Raw genomic sequence first — 18,959 nt, forward strand, 5'->3', positions numbered from 1 at the left:
AAACCAAATATAACCAATTTCACAAAAAGATTTTTAAATTTAATTTTTATATAATTATCTTCGGGGGTATTTTGATTTGATTTTTTTTTTATATTCAGATATTTTAATTTTTTATAGATATTTTTAATTTCTTTTCTTGGATTTGCCTTTTTCTGAGTATTGTTTTACCAAATTGGTTCAAAAATCTTCTATTAAATATTTAAAAAAAAAATTAAAAAAAAAAAAAAAAAAAGTGTTTAGATATTTTATTTTAATATTTAATTTAATTTTATTAATTTTTTTTTTATTTTCCAATAATAAAAAAAAGTGATTATTTTTAAAATTTTGAAAATTTAAATAAAGATTTATAAATAGATTTTTTTTTTTTTTTTTTTTTTTTTTAAAATGATAATAAATATGTTTAAGATTTGAATAATAATGAAAAGGAAAAAAAACAACTATAGTGAAAAAGGAAAACTATAATGTAAATAACTATTGATTCATAACAATTTATGGATCAATTGGGATGGCAAAAGGAGTTGTTATTGATGAATAAATTTCTATGCCAGAGATTGGGATAGCAAATTTTGAATTATCTGAAGCCCATTGAATATTTAAAACTTTATCAGTTGATTGATCATTATTCCAAAAGAATGGACCTAATTTTTGATAGTATTGGTATTGAGGAGTAGTTCTTGTGAATGGTTCTTGATAGGCACCATCGACTTTAATTGTGTATAATGGAAGTGAAGTAAAAATGGAATTACCAGTAAATGAAGGATTATAAGTGTATAAATAGAATTTGTATTGTGAATTTCCTGGTAACGTGATATTAATAGTACTTGGAATACTATTAATAACATCATTACTAAGGTATGTAGTTAACATACTGATTGAATCAGTGGATGTTACTGGAGTGGTACCATCGGTTATAGATGATGGAGTTGTTGTTGTAATCTTTGAGAATAAACCAGTGGTAGTACATTTACCTAAACTATTAACCCAACCACATTTAGTCCAAGAGTTACCAAAGATTGATAATGCACGACGAGTTGCTTCAACATCTGGTGTTAAATCAATACCAAGATAAAATGAATTACAAACTGAATCTGCAATATAGGTATTTGCATAGTATGAACCAGCTTCACTATAGGATGGAGATAGAAGTGCGTTATAGGATTTAGCAGAGACCATAACGGTATATTTTCCATTTGATGATGGAAGAGTAACAACATTTGATGTAAAAGTTTCATTTATAGTATATTGAGATGGAGATAGGATTAAGTGTGGAACTGTAGTTTGATAAACATCATTAACAATATAACTCATACTTTGACCATTACTATCAAGGTAATCAAAGTTTGGAATAAATGAGAAATTAATTTGATTTGCTGATAAAATTGATGCACCAAAGTTATACAATGGGAAAAAGTATGAAATTGTATTATCCAAATTGGTTTTAGTACCATTTACATTTGAAAGATAAAGTTGATTTGTATATTTCTTTAAGAAATCAGAGGTATTTGAAAAATGTGAAAATTTAGAATCAACAATTGAAATATATTTACATTTCAATGATTGTGCAAAGAATTTATAATTCGATATTGAAATTGCATTCTTTATTGATACTGAATTATAGGTACCAGTGTGTGTATCAGTCTCGAAAATATATACTTTATCATTGATGGATAAAGTATTGGCAATGTATGGTGAATCATAAAAGAGTTCAATATTTGGAGTAGTTGAACCAAGAGTTGTTGATGCTCTTTGACCAATGAACCAACCACCTAAAAAGTTAATTTTAATTGGTGGTTGAGATGTATAGGAAACACGGAATTCAGCTTCACCAGCGAGGAAATGATTTTTAAAAACAACACTATTCCAAAGATTATTTGATTTATAATCTTGTGTATTATCTTGAGTAAGACCAGAATAAGTTCCTAAAAGGATATCAGAGGTTAAGCCAGCGATTGATGATCTTGATTGAATTGGAATAACTTGGAATGCACCACCTTTAAATTTACCTTCAAATGCATTACCTTCATAGGTTGAATAGGGTGTAGTTGTAATGATACCACCATTAATATAATCAATATCTGGATATGATCTTGATGATGGTGTACTCTTATCAGTATAAACAGAGATAAATGCATTGAAACTAATTGTAAATTGTTCAGTACCATATAATAAACTAATACCACTAATACCATAACTTAATACGAAAGCATTACCACTTATGGTACCAAATGAACGTTTAATTCCAATATAAGCTCTTGGTGTTAAACTTTGCTGATTGGTATAATCATTTAATGGTATAAACATATTATTTTGAATATTAACAGCAAGTTTGTTATGTAAAATTGTAATTGGATATCTATCTGATGGATTTGTACCAACATGAGTGATTGTATAGGTTGAATCTAATGTATAATCATCCAATGGTGATGATGTTGTATGACCAATATCAGAGAATACTGAATTTTCAATATTAACTGAAGAATCAAGTGTGAAAACCATTGAACTACTAAAAACACCACTAACAAATAAATTCTTTAAAAATGGACGCATTAAGATATAACCTGCACCACCATAATTTGTACCATCTCTTGAATGATAAATACCAGATGCACCAGAAAGACCAGTGTAATAGTTACTAAGTGTATAATTTGGATTGAAATTTACAGCAGTTTGTAAGAGTGGACTAACCAATTTATATACTGGTTGATTTGAAGTTGGATAAGAGAATGATTTTAAAAATGTACCACCATATGAAGTGAAAGAGTTATTTACACCAGTCCACATTGAACTTGTATCGAAACCACGTAATGTTACACTACCACCCAATGAAATAAATGATGATGTTTTTAATGGATCCCAACTTGGATAATCGGTTGGATCAAAACCATTGATTACAATTGAATGATTTGAAGTTGATGCTGGAATTGATTCAACAACACCACCTGGGAAAATAATAACTTTTTGACAAACCAACTTTGAATTAAATGTTGGATTTAAAATTAATCTACCTTTAACCAATAATGTTGGAATTGAATTTGATGAATTAACTGTAATTGTAATACCAGCTGGTACAATTAAAACACTATTTATATCTGTAATCATTGTTGAAATTGGATTATCTATTCTATCTATAGCTGGTGTAAGAAATCCTGTTGTTCTATAATTTGTGGTTGAACTAAGTGTTGAATTACCAGTAAATGAATATTTCTTTACATTTGTATTTGTCTCTAAATCTGGATAAAAATCACCTTTATAATTTGTATTTGTACTTCCTGGATAATAATCAACTTTAAAATGTGGTTGACCACTTATAGTAACACGAGCAGATGAAAAATCAAAACTATATAAACTTTGACCATTTGATTCTATCAAAAGAGAGAGATAGAGAGTTAATAAAATCTTGTTTTTTTTTTATTTTTATATTTATTTTTTCAAATCTAAAGAAAATTTACTTTTAGTTGATATTATTAATAATATAAAAATTAAAGAAAAAATAAAAAGTAAAGATTTCATCTTTTAAAAAACTTTTTAAATAAAATTTGGATATTCTGATAATCATTTATTCAATTTAAATATTCTGGAATTCAAAACTCAAATCAATTTAAACAATTAAAAATAAAAATTAAGCCATTTTTTTATGGTGTGGGGGAGTGGGTTAAAATCTTAGGGGGTTTAAAAATATCTATGTTTAACTGATCCCCTACAAAAAAAGTCCCTCCATATCATCCCCTCCCATCCAAATCTATATCTTACTCTAAACTTTTTACAAAAAAAAAAAAAAAAAAAAAAAAAAAAAAAAAAAAAAAAAAAAAAAAAAAAAATTCTGAATTAAAAATTAATTAATTTCTTGGTTTTTTTTTTTTTTTTTAAAATTTGTTTTAAAAAAAATTAATTTTTAAAAAATTAAAACTTTTTTTTTTTTTTTTTTTTTTTTTTTTTTTTTTTTTTTTCATTTTTTTTTTTTTTTTTTTATCTTATATTATTATTGTTATTATTATTATTATTATTATTATTATTAATTATTAGTATTATTGTTATTAGTATTATTATTGTTACTATTATTTTATTATTATTATTATTATTATTATTATTATTATTATTATTATTAATACTATAGTATTATTAATACTATATTATTATTCTTTAATTTAATTCATTTTTTTGATTGATTTTTGCTCAATTTTTTTTATTTTATTTTATCACCAAAAATCTTTTTTTTTTTTTTTAAAAATGAGATAAAAAAAAAATAGATAAAAGAAATTAATTATACCTTATAGCATCAAGAAGTCACTTAGTGGAATGATCAAAATTAAAAAAAAAAAAAAATTTGGTTTGGAGAAAAAATTGATCCAAAAAAAAAAAAAAAAAAAAAAAAAAAATTAAAAAAAATAAATCAAAAATGAAAAAATTTATAAATAAAAAAAAAAAAATGAAAAAATTTAAATCAAAATGAAAAAAAAAAACAACGTTTTGTTATTTATTTAATTTTTTTAGATTCTTTTAAAAAAAAATTATATTGGTTATAAAAACTAAATTTAATTAAAAAAACCAAATCTAAATTTTTGCAGCATACATAATTCGCTAATTATGAAAATTTGGGAAGGGGTTTCGTATATGCAAATTTTTAAGGGTATAAAATGCGATGTTGGGAAGGAGTTCCAAAGTGATCTTAGTGGTGGGTGCATAAAAATTTTTATTTTTATTTTTTTTTTTTTTTTTTTTTTTTTTTTTTTTTTTTTTAATTTTATTTTTTGTAAAATACACAAACTACATTTTTTTTTTTTTTTTTTTTTTTTAATTTTATTTTTTTTATTTTTTATTTTTTTCTATAAAATAAAATTTTTTTTTTTTTTTTTTCCCTTATTTTCAGAAAAGTAAAAAAAATCAAGTAAAAGTAAAAAAAAAAAAAAAAAAAAAAAAAAAAATATAATAATCTATAAAAGTTATCAATAGAATGAAAACTTTCTTATTGATCTTTTTGTTAATATGTGTCTGCAAAGGTAAATATTTTTTTTACTTTTTTTTTTTTCTCAAATTTTTTCGTTTTTTTTTTTTTTTTTTTTACTAAACATAATTTAAATAATTTCTAAACTTTTTTTTTTTTTTTTCTTTTAAAAAATTAATTATAGGTATAACCAATATTACAACACCATCTATTTATTTTGATTTAAAAAAAATTAATAGATTCCAAGATTATTTAAATAATGGAATTACACCAAGTATCAATTTGACTTTTCACGATTTTTATTATCCAGATGTTTGTGTTAATACAATTAAAAATATTGATGGATCAACAAATTTCGTTAAATCATCATTTTTAAATGCACCAACTAATTTTGCAAATCTTTATATTACAAAAGGTACTTTTATTTTATTTTTTATTTTTTTTTTTAAAAGTATACATGTATAAAATTTTATTAATTAATTTTTTATTTTTTTTTATTTTTTATTTTTAAAGGATCAAAAATGACAGTAAAACCAAATCAAATATTAGGAGCATTTATTAATATACTATGTATTGAAGGATCACTTGAAGTTCCAGTAGGTGTTTTTCCATTTTTTATTGGTGCATTAGTAATATTACCAGGTGGAAATTTTAAGAGTGAAAGTTCATTTAGATTTATGAATTTAGTAAATTCAAAGATTGATCCACTTAATTTTTTCCCTGGAATATTGACATTGGGTGGATCACTTTCAATTTTAGGACCAAAATCAATTAAATATTCAGCAAATCGTTTAGGTGATTTTCAATTTCAATTATTAGAATTAATTGATCCAAATTCATTCAATAGTGATTATAAAGCAAATATTTATAGTGAATCATTTGTCACAGGTCAACAATGTGATTTCGTGTCAATTACTAATGGTTACACTCTAACAGTTGGTGGTTGTCAAGGAGTACCATCAACTGATGTAAATATTTATATTTTCTTTGCAACTGTTGATTATGATTGCACATTCATTGATTCTGATTCAGAGGTACCTGCATCAATCTATATCAGTGGTGATACAAATGTACATATTGAGAATTTCTTTTTAAATTCGTTAGGTAAAACTACCAATGCCAATTACAACGATACCATATTGATTTTCTCACCAACTGATGACACAAATGTAACTGATATTATCATTGGAACCAATCAAAGATATAGAAATTCATTATTTGTAGAGTTTTCAAATAATGTCACATTGAGGAATAATTTCATTAGAGAGTCAATTGAGTCTAGATCACCATTGATGTTTTTTGCATCGAGTCCAATCTTGGAGGGAAATTTAGTTGTTAGTAATTCCGGGTCAAGTGTAATCGCTCAATTTGGTACTGAATTCATTCAATCAACTAATAATAGTTATTTTTTAGAACCACCAACTCAACCTGTAATTCCAAATGATAACAATATGGATTATGGTACAGAAGGGAATGGCATCTACTCTCTCTCACCAATAGTTTCATTTACAACTGATGTATTTGTCGGTCAATTAATTTCAATCAATTTCAATTTTATTGCAAATAGATCATTAGTAACTGGTTTCAATTATGATTGTTTTGCACCATGTTATCCAGGTTCACCAATCATATCAAATCTAGTTCAACATTCTGTTGATTTTAATATTATTAAACCAACATTTTCATATTCTCATGGTAACACTACCAGCAGCACCACCACCAGCAGCACCACCACCAATACCAATTCTCATTTTCTTTTAAATGTTAATGATAATGGTAATGAACCAAGTTCATATTATTCATTCAATCAATTATCAATAGCAAGTGAAGCAATTAAAGTAAATTTACCAATTGGTACATTGGGTATTGGTAATTTATTTGCAACAAATAATTTTAAAATTGATGGTGCACTTGAAAGATTAGATATTTTAAATTCAATATTTAATTTACCACCACCAATTTCAAATAATTTCTCACAAAGTGGTATTTTATTATCAACAACAACTTCAATGTTAAATTCATATGTTTTCGTTTCAATTGGTTCAGAACCAACAAGAATTGAATCTCAAATTTATGGATCAACAATTACACCTTATTATTATAATAATATTGAAACACTTGATCTATTTCAAATTCAATCAATTTTTCCATCTGTACAATATCAAATTATTAAAAATTCAACCATTAATATAACTATTAATATCACCACCACCACCACCACCACCACCACACCCACCACCAACAATGTAGTTTGTTCATTTACATCAATTGTGAATCAACAATCATCAGTAACAAATGAAATTTCAATCAATGAAACTTTAATTCAAATGGATCCAATCCTTAACAATTGTGTTTTTCCTTTATCAATTGATCAAGAAGGTTCTTTAAAATTACGTGTAACTATAAAAAATCAAAATTCAACTTTAGAAAATCAATATTATTATATAATTGATTTCCCTGAAATTACAATTTTTCAAAGTTTTCAATTTTATACTGGTATAAAATTTATTGATGTTCAATCATCCTCCTCTTCATCACAACAAACTTCTTCTTTTTCACCTACAACTACAACATTTCTAAATTTATTATCAACAACAGAAAATTCAAATGGGTTTCTAAATGGTTGTCAAATTAGTAATCAATGTACATTATCAAATAATGTTAAATATGTTTCATCATTACCAAATGTAACCAATTCACCAGATTTTCAATTATTTCAAAGTGGTATAACTCCAATAATACCATATGATCCAGTGGTTATAAATTTAGGAATTGAAAAAAATAAAACATTTCAATTTCAATTATTTTTTACCTTTTATCAACCAATCGATCAATATTCAAGTCCATTATCAATCTTTATTCAAAGTGAACCATATTTGTTATTGGATCCTTTAATTGATGCACCAAACTTTAAAAATTTCACATTTTTCTATGATAATCTTAATCAAGATTCAATTGAAATTTCATTTATCTCAAGAGGTGATATTTATTTAACTTCAATGGCTATTTATTCTTTAGATCTTGTATCATATGAAAGTAGTGATAGTAGTAGTAGTAGTAGTAATAGTAGTAGTAGTACTGGCAATGGTATTGGTGATATTGTAAATAATGAGGATAATCATAAAAAATTAGTAATTGCATTATCAGTTTCAATTCCAGTTGCAGCATTATTAGTAATTTTATGTTTTGGTATTTTCATTTGTTACAATAATAATAAAAAGAATAAAAATGAAACCAAAGGAAAAGATATTGAAACTAATACTGATAAAAAAGATGATGAAAATGAAAATGAAAATTGTAAATTTCAATTCAAAGATGAATTTTTAACAAATCCAAATGAAATTAATATTCAATTAAAAAAATTAATGATTAATAAATCATCAACATTACCACCACAATCAACAATTTCAATTGATACATCACCATCATCTGAAAATACTACTTTCACTGAATCATTAACACCAAAGAAATCTGCAACTGTTAATGGTGAAATTGATTTTAGTAGAAATAGTACAAATGAAAGTACTGTTTCTAATTCTTCTTCTGAAAATAATAGTGATAATAACAACAATAATAATAATAAATGTAAAAAAGAAAAACTATCATCATTCCCAACAATACCAGGTACAAATCTTACAAATATTCCATTAAATTTAGTTGGTAGAAAATCAAGAAATCCAGAAGATAAATATAGAACCAATAATGATATTTTAGTTTGTCTTCAAGAATCTCATTATTTTAAACCTGATGATCCATCAATACCAATAGAATTTAGTGAATCAGTTTTAGATTTTGGTAGAGGTTCAAAATGTTTAATCGATGAAACTTACATTTATACAATCTCTGTTAAAAATAAATCAACTACTGATTATAATATTTTATTAATTTTACCTATTGATAATAATACTGGTACAATTTCAACTGATACCCAATATTTTCAAATTAATGCTGGTGAAAGTAAACCAATTAGTTTTTCAATTAGTTTAAATTGTACAACAAAGGTAAATATATATATATATATATATATATATATTATTTTATTATTTATTTAAATTTTTACTAACATATAATTTTTTTTTTTTTTTTTTTTTTTTTATTATTATTAGTATTTTGAAAAAATTGGAGTTTCAATTGAAGAATTAAATTATCATACATTTATTTGTGTACATATGGAATCAGAATTATCAACAAGATTAGATTTTTCAGAATTAGATTTTGATGAAATTTGTGGTCAAGGTACTTATGGAATGGTTTATAAAGGAAAATGGAGATCACAAGTTGTAGCAATTAAAATGATGAGAGTTGGCACTGTAAATTGTGATGAAGTTTATAGAGAAATGGATATTATGGGTAAAATTCGTCATCAAAATGTTATCTCTTTTATTGGTTGTGTTGTATCATTAGAGCATCTTTGTATAGTTACAGAGTTTTCACCAATTGGTTCATTGGGTGATTTAATTCATGGTGATAATAATCAAAAGAAATCCAACACCAACACCATCACCAACACCATCACCAACACTAACACCAACACCAACACCAGTACTAGTACCAGTACCAAGCTAACTGTAAAACAAAAACTTAGAATTGCAATTGATATTGCTCGTGGTTGTCAATTCCTTCATCAGTGTGGTATTATTCATCGTGATTTGAAACCCGATAATGTATTAGTATTCGATATCAATCATAATGCTCCAGTTTGTGCAAAGATCTCTGATTTTGGAACTTCAAAGGAAACTAATGAATTCAGTAACAAGAATACCAATTGTGTTGGAACACCAATCTATATGAGTAATGAAATCTTGGAGAAAAAGACCTACGATAATTCTACCGATGTTTACTCATTCGCTGTACTTTTCTATGAAATGATGATTGAAGAAGTACCTTTCTCTGAAATCGATGAAAAATGGGAAATACCAAGTAAAGTTATAAGTGGTTGGAGACCTACTAAAGGTTTAAATTCTTTAGATAGAGATATTAAAAACTTAATTAATATATGTTGGGCTCCTCATTCATTACCATCTTTTGATGAAATCGTTTTCTCTCTTGTAAAAATATTTAAAAGATTTAATTAAGATTTTTTTTTAAAAAAAAAAAAAAAAAAAAAAAAAAAAAAAAAAAATAATAATAATAATAATAATAATATATATATATATTTATTTAATATTGTAAAATTGTAAATTATAGTAATAACAAAAATTTAAAAAAAAAAACTCTTTGAGTTAAATTTAATATCAATAAATTGAATTCCAATAATTTATTTTGTATTTATTATTTTTCTTTTTCAGAACTCAATTGTTTTGATTTCTTTTTTTCTTTTTTTTTTTTTTTTTTTTTTTTTTTTTTAAGCATTAGATTTTATTAATAGATATCGTTAAGGAGTATATACTTTTTTTGCAATTTTTTTAATAAAATTAGGATTTGTTATTGTTGCAACAATTCACATAAATATGTGGTTATAATATAAATTAAAATATAAATTTAATTATTTAAAAATAATAAAGATAATAAAATAATAAAATAATATAATAATAAAAAAATAAAAAAACATAAAAATCAGCCACCACCCACAAATTAAACAAATAATTAAATTTTTTTTTTTTTTTTTTTTTTTTTTTAAAAAAAGAAATAATTTGTTGTAAATGTGCACATATACATATAGATTTGCTCGGCAACGATTGGGCTGAAATTTTTATGTAATTTTTTTAATTAAAAATCGAAATTTGTATTTTTTGTTTTTCCTTTTTTGTATTATTTTAATTGTAAATTTCTATTTATTTATTTTTTTTTTTTTTTTTTTTTTTTTTTTTTTTTTTTTTTTTTTTTTTTTTTTTTTTATTAATAGAATTTTTTCTATTTATAAATTAAAATTTTTTTAATTTTATTTTTTTTACTTGGCTTTATTTTATTTATTTTCCTTTTAAAATTTTTTTTCCAAATATTTTGAAATGAAAATATTCTTCCTATTTATAATTTTACTTGGAATTATCCAACTCTCAAATTCATCTAGTTGCAATATTGATATTGCTGGAGATTCATTTGATTTAACACCTTTAAAGAAAATTGATGGGTAATAATAATAATAATAATAATAATAATAATAATAATAATAATAATAATAATAATAATAATAATAATAATAATAATAATAATAATAATAATAATAATAATAATAATAATAATGATAATAATAATAAAAATAAAAAAAATAATAATTTTAAATTATATAAAATGTGAGATTTATTATTAATATCTTTATTTTATATTTTTTTTTTTTTTTTTTTTTTTTTTATTAATTCCAAAAAAAAAAAAAAGATATCATAAAGTTATTTCAGATTATGGAGATATAGTTTATTTTAATTTTTGTAATACAACAATTGATACACCATGTGGTAATTCTGCCCTTGCATATTTTTTTGATGGCTCAACTGGTGAATGTCATTCTTTGGGAGTTCAAGAATTTTATTCATTAAATTCATATGAAGAAAAAAAGACTTTACTTATTAATATTAGAGGTGGTGATATTGCATATGATTCTATGGTTAAAATGCTTGAAATGTTTATAGCTTTTACTTGTGATGAATCAGATGATACAAGTGAACCATCATTAATAAACACAATGGAATATGGTTATGCTTCAGTAATTTGGACAACTAAATATTCATGTGCAATTAAAACTCCAAATGTTGAAAAAAAATTAATAACAAATGAAAATCAAAATAATAATAATTTTCAATTTGAAAATAATGAAATTTTAAATGAAGCTCAATCAAATGCATTTGAAATTTCAAATAAAAATGAAGATTTAAATAATAATAATAATAATAATAATAATAATAATAATAATAATAATAATAATAATAATAATAATAATAATAATAATAAAATTAATAGTGGTATTTCATTTTTACAAAGATTAAATCAAATGTCACAAACAATTAATAATAGAAATGAATATCAACAATTTGAGGAACAACAAAATGAAATGCAAGAAAATAGAGCTGAAATTGTTCAATTTAATGATGATATTAAACTAATCGATTTGGAACAAAAACAACCATTTTACAATGATGACCAATTAATGAGTCAAACAAATGATGATATAGAATTTGAACAAGATCAAACCAATTTTGACACTGTTAATGATGATGAAATAGCTAATCAAATTAATGATTTTATGAATAATTTTGAAAAAACTCAAAATCTTGATGGTGATTATATTAATCAAGAGAAAATTATTCCAAATATTATAATGGAAGATACTAAACCAAATGATTTAACTCAAAATTTTGAAATAGAAAATGAATTCTAATAAAAAATTAATAATAATAACGCTAAAATATAGTTAATAAATCCAATTTTATAATATAAAATAAAAAATACATTTCTTTTAAAGAATTAATTATTATATAATTTTAGTTTGAATGGATTTTTTAATTAATTTTTATTATTATTATTATTATTATCTTTATTTTTTGTACTTTATTAATTTTATTTTTTTTTTTTTTTTTAAATTATTATTATTACCACTAATTTAATGGAAATAGTTGTAATACCATGTTACCCTATGGGAATAATTGTAATAACAAATCTGATAAGGAAATCACTCCAATGGGTTTCATTGTTTCTATGTTATCAACAATGAAAAGACGATGAATTGAGTTTGTGTAGATTTTAGTTAAAACTGCTTCAAAAGTGTCACCATCCATACAAAATACTGGATTTCTTGGTCTAACGGTAATTTGATCATTTTTGATAAAACCCAAGAATTCTTCGACAGGTTTGTAGAGTTTCCAGAAGAAACTACCATCTGTGGCGATTGCTTTGAGATCACGAACTGAAAGGGTATCAATTAATTCTCCTTTGTCATTTAAAACGGCAACACCATTAATATCCTTTTCTTCTAATATCTTGAAAGCTTCAATTGCCAAAATTGAGGATTTAACTGTAACAACGCTACCCATTTGGATACCACTCATATTCTTTACAATTAAATCTTTTTTGCTACCCAATAATGACATATTGTCATAAACATATTTAACCAATTGGCTTTGAGTTAAAATTGATACTAAATGTCTATTGGCCATGTTATCAAGAATTGGAATTCTATGAACATTTGGATCACGAGCAAAAATTTCAAAAGCACTAAACAATGAATAATTTTGAGTAATTGGACTGAATCTATTATCCTTTGTATGTGGATATCCTAATTTTATTAAAAAAAAAAAAGAAAAAAAAAAGAAGAAAAAAAAAGAAAAAAAAATATTTATATTATTAATAATTTAATAATATATAAATAAACATTTAAATATTTAAATAAATAAAAAATACTTACTCATTACATCATTGACAGTTAGGGTTTTGAATTTTTCTTCTTCTTCTGATAATTTCCAGAAATCTTGTTCAATTGACATTTTCTCACTTCCAAAATGATGGGTAACATATCTTACGATATCTAATAAATCAATAAAACCATACCATCTTTTTTTATCTAATTTTTAAAAAAAAAAAAAAAAAAAAAAAAAAAAAAAAAAAAAAAAAATATAAAAAAAAAAAATATAAAAAAAAAATTAATACATTAATTTATATATATTTAAAAAAATTATTTTACTAACCTGTTTGTTGGAAAACTGGAACTGATAAAAATCCTCTTTCAGTTAAACCTTTGAAAACTTTTGTAAGATTATCATTACGTTCACAAGAGAAAATAACTTCATCTCTGGTTTTGATTGACATGGCACGAGAATTAACTAATTTCAATAACAATTGGCTTCCATCAAATGGAATTGAAGAATTGGATGTTGAATCCATTGTTTTGACATCTGACACCTCGGTTAACTTTTGTTGTTTCTTTGAGTCATTCTCTGTTGCTAAATTGGCTTTTCTTTTTGATTCCATTTTTAATTTGATTTTTTTGGTTAGAGTAGAAAAAAAGAAGAGAAAAAAAAAAAAAAAAAAAAAAAAAAAAGAGTTTATAAAAAATAAAAAACTTTAAGTTTTAGAAAAAAAAAAATTAATAGATTAAAAAAATAAAAAAATAAAATAAAAAAAAAATATATATGTGAAAAGATTAATTTAAATTAAAAAAATTTTATTTTAAAATAATATTTACTAAAAAAAAAAAAAAAAAAAAAAATGTTTATATAGATTTACAAGGAAATTTGAATTTTTTAATAAATGAATCAAATTAATAGAATAAAAAAAAAAAAAAAATGAAAACAATATTATTTCAAAAAATAAAAAAATAATAATAATTTTACAAATTTGGGAATTAAATAAAAAAAAATTCAAAAATAATATTTTAATAAATTATTTTGGATTTTGTAAAAAAAAAATAATAGTAATAAAAATAAAATAAAATAAAATTAAATAAATTTGGTCTCATTGTATCTGTTTAGTGTTTTTTTTTTTTTTTTTTTTTTTTTTTTTTTTTTTTATTAAAAAATTTTATTTTTGTAGAATACAAATTTTTATAGTGTGTTTGGATATCCTTCATTTGATTTAATTTTATTTTATTTTTTAATAGTATGTATTAATATTTACACAAAAAAAAAAAAATAAAAAATAAAAAATAAAAAAAAAATAATAATTAATTTAAAAATTATTTTCAATTTCAAATTTATTTTTTATTTTTTTTTATTTTTTTTTTTTTATTTTATTTTTTATTTTATTTTTTATTTTATTTTTATTTTATTTTTTTTATTTTTTTTTTAAAAAACACAAACCTCGCATAAACACAAGAATTTAAGTTCATTAAGAGATCTCAATATAATTGTATAATAATTGCTTTACTAAAATGGAACAACCAAATGATGTCACAAAAGAAAATAATGATAATACTTCTGAATCAAATGAAACAACAATAAATATACCACCAACAAACAATATCACCACCACCACTACTACCACTACAAATACGAATATCAATACAAATACAAATAAAAATACAAATACAAATACAGATGATAGCAAAACTACAACCAACGAAGAAAATGAAGATGATTCATCTTATGAATATATACAGGGACAAAGAATTTGTATAATTATTGACTCTGACGAAAGCACAAATAGAGCACTCAACAAAGCATTAGAAACTTTTGATAAAGAAAAAGACGAACTTTATCTTTTAGCTGTGTATGTATTCAATTATTTTTTTTTTTCTTTTCCCAAAGTTAATAAATAAAAAAATAAAAAAAATAAAAAAAAGAAATATTATATTAATTCATAATTCAATTAAAAAATAATAATAATAATAATAATAATTATTAAATATAGAACAAGTTCTTTAGATTATTTAAATGATGAAAAAAATGATGCAAAATTAACTTTATATAAATATGAACATTATTTTGATTCTATTGGTGTAAGTTATTATTAAAAAAATAAAAAAAAAAATAAAAATAAATAAATAAATAAATCTAATGTTTTGTTTAAAAAAAAGATTGAATATACACCAATCCAAGTTGAATCAATTAGTATAACATCAAAAATAATATCAGAATTGGAAGAGAATGAAATTGATCTTGCCTATGTTGGTGCACAAGCATTAACTAATGTTTCAAATCCAGATAATATTATATTTTCAGCATTTAGTTTTATTAAACAGTGAGTAGAATTTTTTTTTTTTTTTAACAAAACAATTTTTAACCAATTACATTTTTTTATTTTTTATTATTAAAATAATAGGGTATTTTTAGGAACAATTGTATCTGGTTTAAAAAGTGCATCAGAGAAAAAAGATTGTAAATGGAAACTTGAAATTGTTAATTAAAATTTTTAAAATATACATAAATTAATAAAGAAGAAAAAAAAAAAAAAAAAAAAACCCAATTTGTAAATAATATAAAATAAACAAAGGAAATAATTCTTTTTTTTTTTTTTTTAAAAAAAAATAAAAATAAAATTATTTATTATATATATATATTTTTTTTTTAATTTTTTATTTTTTTTTTTTATTATTTTTTTTTTATTTATTTTTTATTTTTTATTTTTTTTTTAATATATAGAGTTACTACAATTTTCTTTTTTTAAATTTAAATTTTTTTTTTTATTTATTTTAGAAAAGACCACCAATACCACCAGAAAGTTCTTGTTGTTCTTTAACAAAGGTTTCAAAGTATTGATAGATGATAGTGACAGCTAATAAAATACCAGTACCAGAACCGATGGCACCCATGAAATCGGCGACGACAGTGAGAGCACCAATACAGAGACCACCAAAAGCGGCAGCGGTTGGAATATAACGATTGAGTTCCTTGATGACAGAGGTATCACGATGACCTTTCATGGTCATTTGTTGATCTTTGAGTTGCTTAGCAACGTCACGAGCAGAGGAACCACTAACTTCGATCCAAACTTTGGAGAAGAGAGCACAACTTGTCAACATAAAGGTGATGTAAAAGAGGGCATGGAATGGATCGGCCAAAACAGCGCTCATATTATTTGGGGAGCTGATGTAATAGGTGAGACCAGAGACTGGAATCATTTGTTGTGAATATTCACTGGTTCTCCAAGCACCAAATAAGTTTACCAAAATGTTATCTGGGAAACGACGATACAATAATTGAGAGATGAAATAAAGATTGCTAACGAGTGCACTTTGAAGAATGATTGGAATATTTGAAGTGTAGAATAACTTGATTGGATAGGTACCTTGTTGACCACTTACACGAGTTGATTTAACTGGAAGATCGACACGGAAACCTTGGAAATAAATTACAACCATAAAAATTAACACGGTAGCCAATAAATTGGTAATGTTTGGTAAGTTTTGTCTATAGAATGCTTCTTTGAGTGCTCTAACCTTATCGTTACGAGTTAATAACAAATGGAATAATGCAATCACTGCACCTTCAAATTCGGTACCTTTACCAACGGATACTGTAGTTGGTGAAAATGTCTTCCATACAATGGTCTCACAAATATTGGTTGCAATAAATAATGAAATACCTGATCCAATACCATATCCTTTTTGTAAAAGTTCATCCAAAAGCATAACAATAATACCTGCAAAGAATAATTGTAAAACAATTAAAAAGCAGTTACCAAATCCTAAAACTGCTGGATCACCATATGAACCACTCTATTAATTATTATTATTTTTTTTAAAAAATTGAAATTGAATAAATAAATTTATAAATAATAATTATAAATTTTAATTAGTATGACATTTTTTTTTTTTATTTTTTTTTTTATATATTTTTATATATTTTTTAAAAATTTAATACTAACCCAAATATAAGCTACACCTTGACCTACACAAATTAACATACCAAATAATTTTTGGGCAGCAGAGAATAAATCTCTATCGGCTTTAACAGATTGATCAATTTCAATTAATTTGGCACCTGCTAATAATTGCATAACCATACCTGATGTAACGATTGGTGAAATACCTAATTCCATTAAAGTACCTCTGTTTGAGGCCATAATAACTTTAGCCCAGTAAAATGGATCTGATGAATCAGTTGATCTAATACCATAAAGTGGAATTTGACTGCAAACTAAGAAAATGAATAAACAAATTGCTGTCCAAAGAACCTTTTCACGGAAAGGAATCTATTTTAAAAAAAAATAATAAAAAAATATAATAAAAAAAAAAAGTATTAGAATATATTGATTTTATTTTTCATTTTATTTTATTTTTTTTGTTTTTTATTTTTTTGTTTTTTATTTTTTATTTTTTTTTTTTTTGTTTTTTATATTATTTCATTTAAACTTACTTTTCTATCTGGTTGACCAACCTCTGGAACGAGTGAGGTAAATGGTTTAACAATATCTAAGAAACGGAAACCCATTTTTATTATTGTTTATATATATATATGTATGTAATTACTGAAATTAAAGAGAAAAAAAAAAAAAAAAAAAAATTAATAAATGTTCTTATTTTGTTTATTTATTTTATTTATTTATTTTTAGTTTTAAATTTCAAAACAATTTAATTTATTAATCAAATTAATAAGAAAAGAAAAGAAAAAAAAAAAGAGTAGGAAAAAAAAAAAATTGAAGCATATATAAATAAACTTACAATTGTAGGGTGATGAATGAAAAATTAAAAAAAAAAAAAAAAAAAAAAAAAAAAAAAAAAAAAATTAAAAGTGATGAAGTTTTTAAAAATTTCAAAAAAAAAAAAAAATTAAAATAATTAATGACTGTTGTTTTTATGAGAAGTCATGTGTGCAGTCAAAAAAAAGTCTGAGTGAAAAAAAAAAAAAAAAAATTTTTATTTTTACTTTTTCATTTCCAACTTTTGAACTTCTCTTTATTATTATTATTTTTTTTTTTTTATAATTTGAATAATTGTTTTAAATTATTTTTTATTTTATTTATTTTTTTTATAATTAATTAATTTTTTTTTTTTTTTTTATAATTTAACAAGAATATAAAAATCAAATAAAAAAATAATAAAAAAAAAAAAAAAAAAAAAAAAAAAAAAAAAATATACACACAATTTTAATAAAAAAAGTGACAAAAATAAATAAATAATAATAATAATAATGATGATATTAATAATGGAATGTTTTATTTAATATTATCCAATGATGTAAAATATTTAATATTATGAAATTTTAACTAATTATAGTTTTTTATTCACAATTATTTTTTTTTTTTCAATTATTTTTTTATGAAAAAATTAAAAAAAAAAAACAAAATTTTGAAAAAAAAAACCGAACGAAAATTATTTTTTAAATTCCCATAATTAAAATGTAATCAAGGGAGATTCCAAAGCGAATGCTCGTTCAAAAGTTTCAAATCACTCAACAGCCTGCCTCCGTTTTGTGTTTGGTTCTTTTATACCAAATAAACAAGTTTTATGGCAAGAAGCTCATAATAAACATACATGTGCCTTTAATCAATCTGTAATCTGTTCTATTACACGATTTTCATGCAGTCACAACAACTTTTTTATAATTTTTAAAAAAAAAAAAATTTTTTTCAAGCCTCCCAAGAGTAAACAAGTAAGTAATGTAAGTAACTTTTTAATTTTTATACACAATATATTATTTGGACAAGTTTA

General features: G+C 22.5%; 6 protein-coding genes and 1 non-coding gene across 7 annotated transcripts; 4 read left to right on the forward strand and 3 right to left on the reverse strand.

Moving 5' to 3' along the window:
• Positions 1-489: 489 nt before the first annotated feature.
• DDB_G0278875 (DG1041 family protein) lies at positions 490-3,510 on the reverse strand (the record flags this gene model as incomplete). The annotated part of the gene is made up of 2 exons (XM_642703.1): positions 490-3,362; positions 3,450-3,510. 2 exons carry the CDS (start codon positions 3,508-3,510, stop codon positions 490-492), a joined length of 2,934 nt encoding a protein of 977 aa, XP_647795.1.
• A 1,441-nt stretch (positions 3,511-4,951) lies between these two features.
• On the forward strand, positions 4,952-10,017 carry gdt9 (GDT family protein kinase; the record flags this gene model as incomplete). The annotated part of the gene is made up of 4 exons (XM_001134573.1): positions 4,952-4,997; positions 5,127-5,357; positions 5,456-8,943; positions 9,049-10,017. 4 exons carry the CDS (start codon positions 4,952-4,954, stop codon positions 10,015-10,017), a joined length of 4,734 nt encoding a protein of 1,577 aa, XP_001134573.1.
• An 873-nt stretch (positions 10,018-10,890) lies between these two features.
• Positions 10,891-12,254, forward strand: DDB_G0278881 (mannose-6-phosphate receptor domain-containing protein; the record flags this gene model as incomplete). The annotated part of the gene is made up of 2 exons (XM_001134574.1): positions 10,891-11,012; positions 11,258-12,254. The coding sequence occupies 2 exons, from the start codon at positions 10,891-10,893 to the stop codon at positions 12,252-12,254; spliced, it is 1,119 nt and encodes a 372-aa protein (XP_001134574.1).
• A 253-nt stretch (positions 12,255-12,507) lies between these two features.
• DDB_G0278953 (CBS domain-containing protein) lies at positions 12,508-13,840 on the reverse strand (the record flags this gene model as incomplete). The annotated part of the gene is made up of 3 exons (XM_642707.1): positions 12,508-13,148; positions 13,278-13,433; positions 13,558-13,840. The coding sequence occupies 3 exons, from the start codon at positions 13,838-13,840 to the stop codon at positions 12,508-12,510; spliced, it is 1,080 nt and encodes a 359-aa protein (XP_647799.1).
• Positions 13,841-14,738: 898 nt separating this feature from the next.
• Positions 14,739-15,713, forward strand: DDB_G0278883 (hypothetical protein; the record flags this gene model as incomplete). The annotated part of the gene is made up of 4 exons (XM_642708.2): positions 14,739-15,076; positions 15,218-15,305; positions 15,384-15,547; positions 15,629-15,713. 4 exons carry the CDS (start codon positions 14,739-14,741, stop codon positions 15,711-15,713), a joined length of 675 nt encoding a protein of 224 aa, XP_647800.2.
• Positions 15,714-15,998: 285 nt separating this feature from the next.
• On the reverse strand, positions 15,999-17,739 carry sec61a (protein transport protein SEC61 alpha subunit; the record flags this gene model as incomplete). Its single annotated transcript, XM_642709.1, has 3 exons — positions 15,999-17,024; positions 17,174-17,500; positions 17,665-17,739. 3 exons carry the CDS (start codon positions 17,737-17,739, stop codon positions 15,999-16,001), a joined length of 1,428 nt encoding a protein of 475 aa, XP_647801.1.
• Positions 17,740-18,697: 958 nt separating this feature from the next.
• sno18 lies at positions 18,698-18,843 on the forward strand. Its single transcript has one exon. It is a non-coding gene; the product is annotated as an H/ACA box snoRNA (small nucleolar RNA).
• The last annotated feature ends 116 nt before the right edge of the window (positions 18,844-18,959 follow it).

Source organism: Dictyostelium discoideum, assembly GCF_000004695.1.
Source record: "Dictyostelium discoideum AX4 chromosome 3 chromosome, whole genome shotgun sequence".
Lineage (NCBI taxonomy): Eukaryota > Evosea > Eumycetozoa > Dictyosteliales > Dictyosteliaceae > Dictyostelium > Dictyostelium discoideum.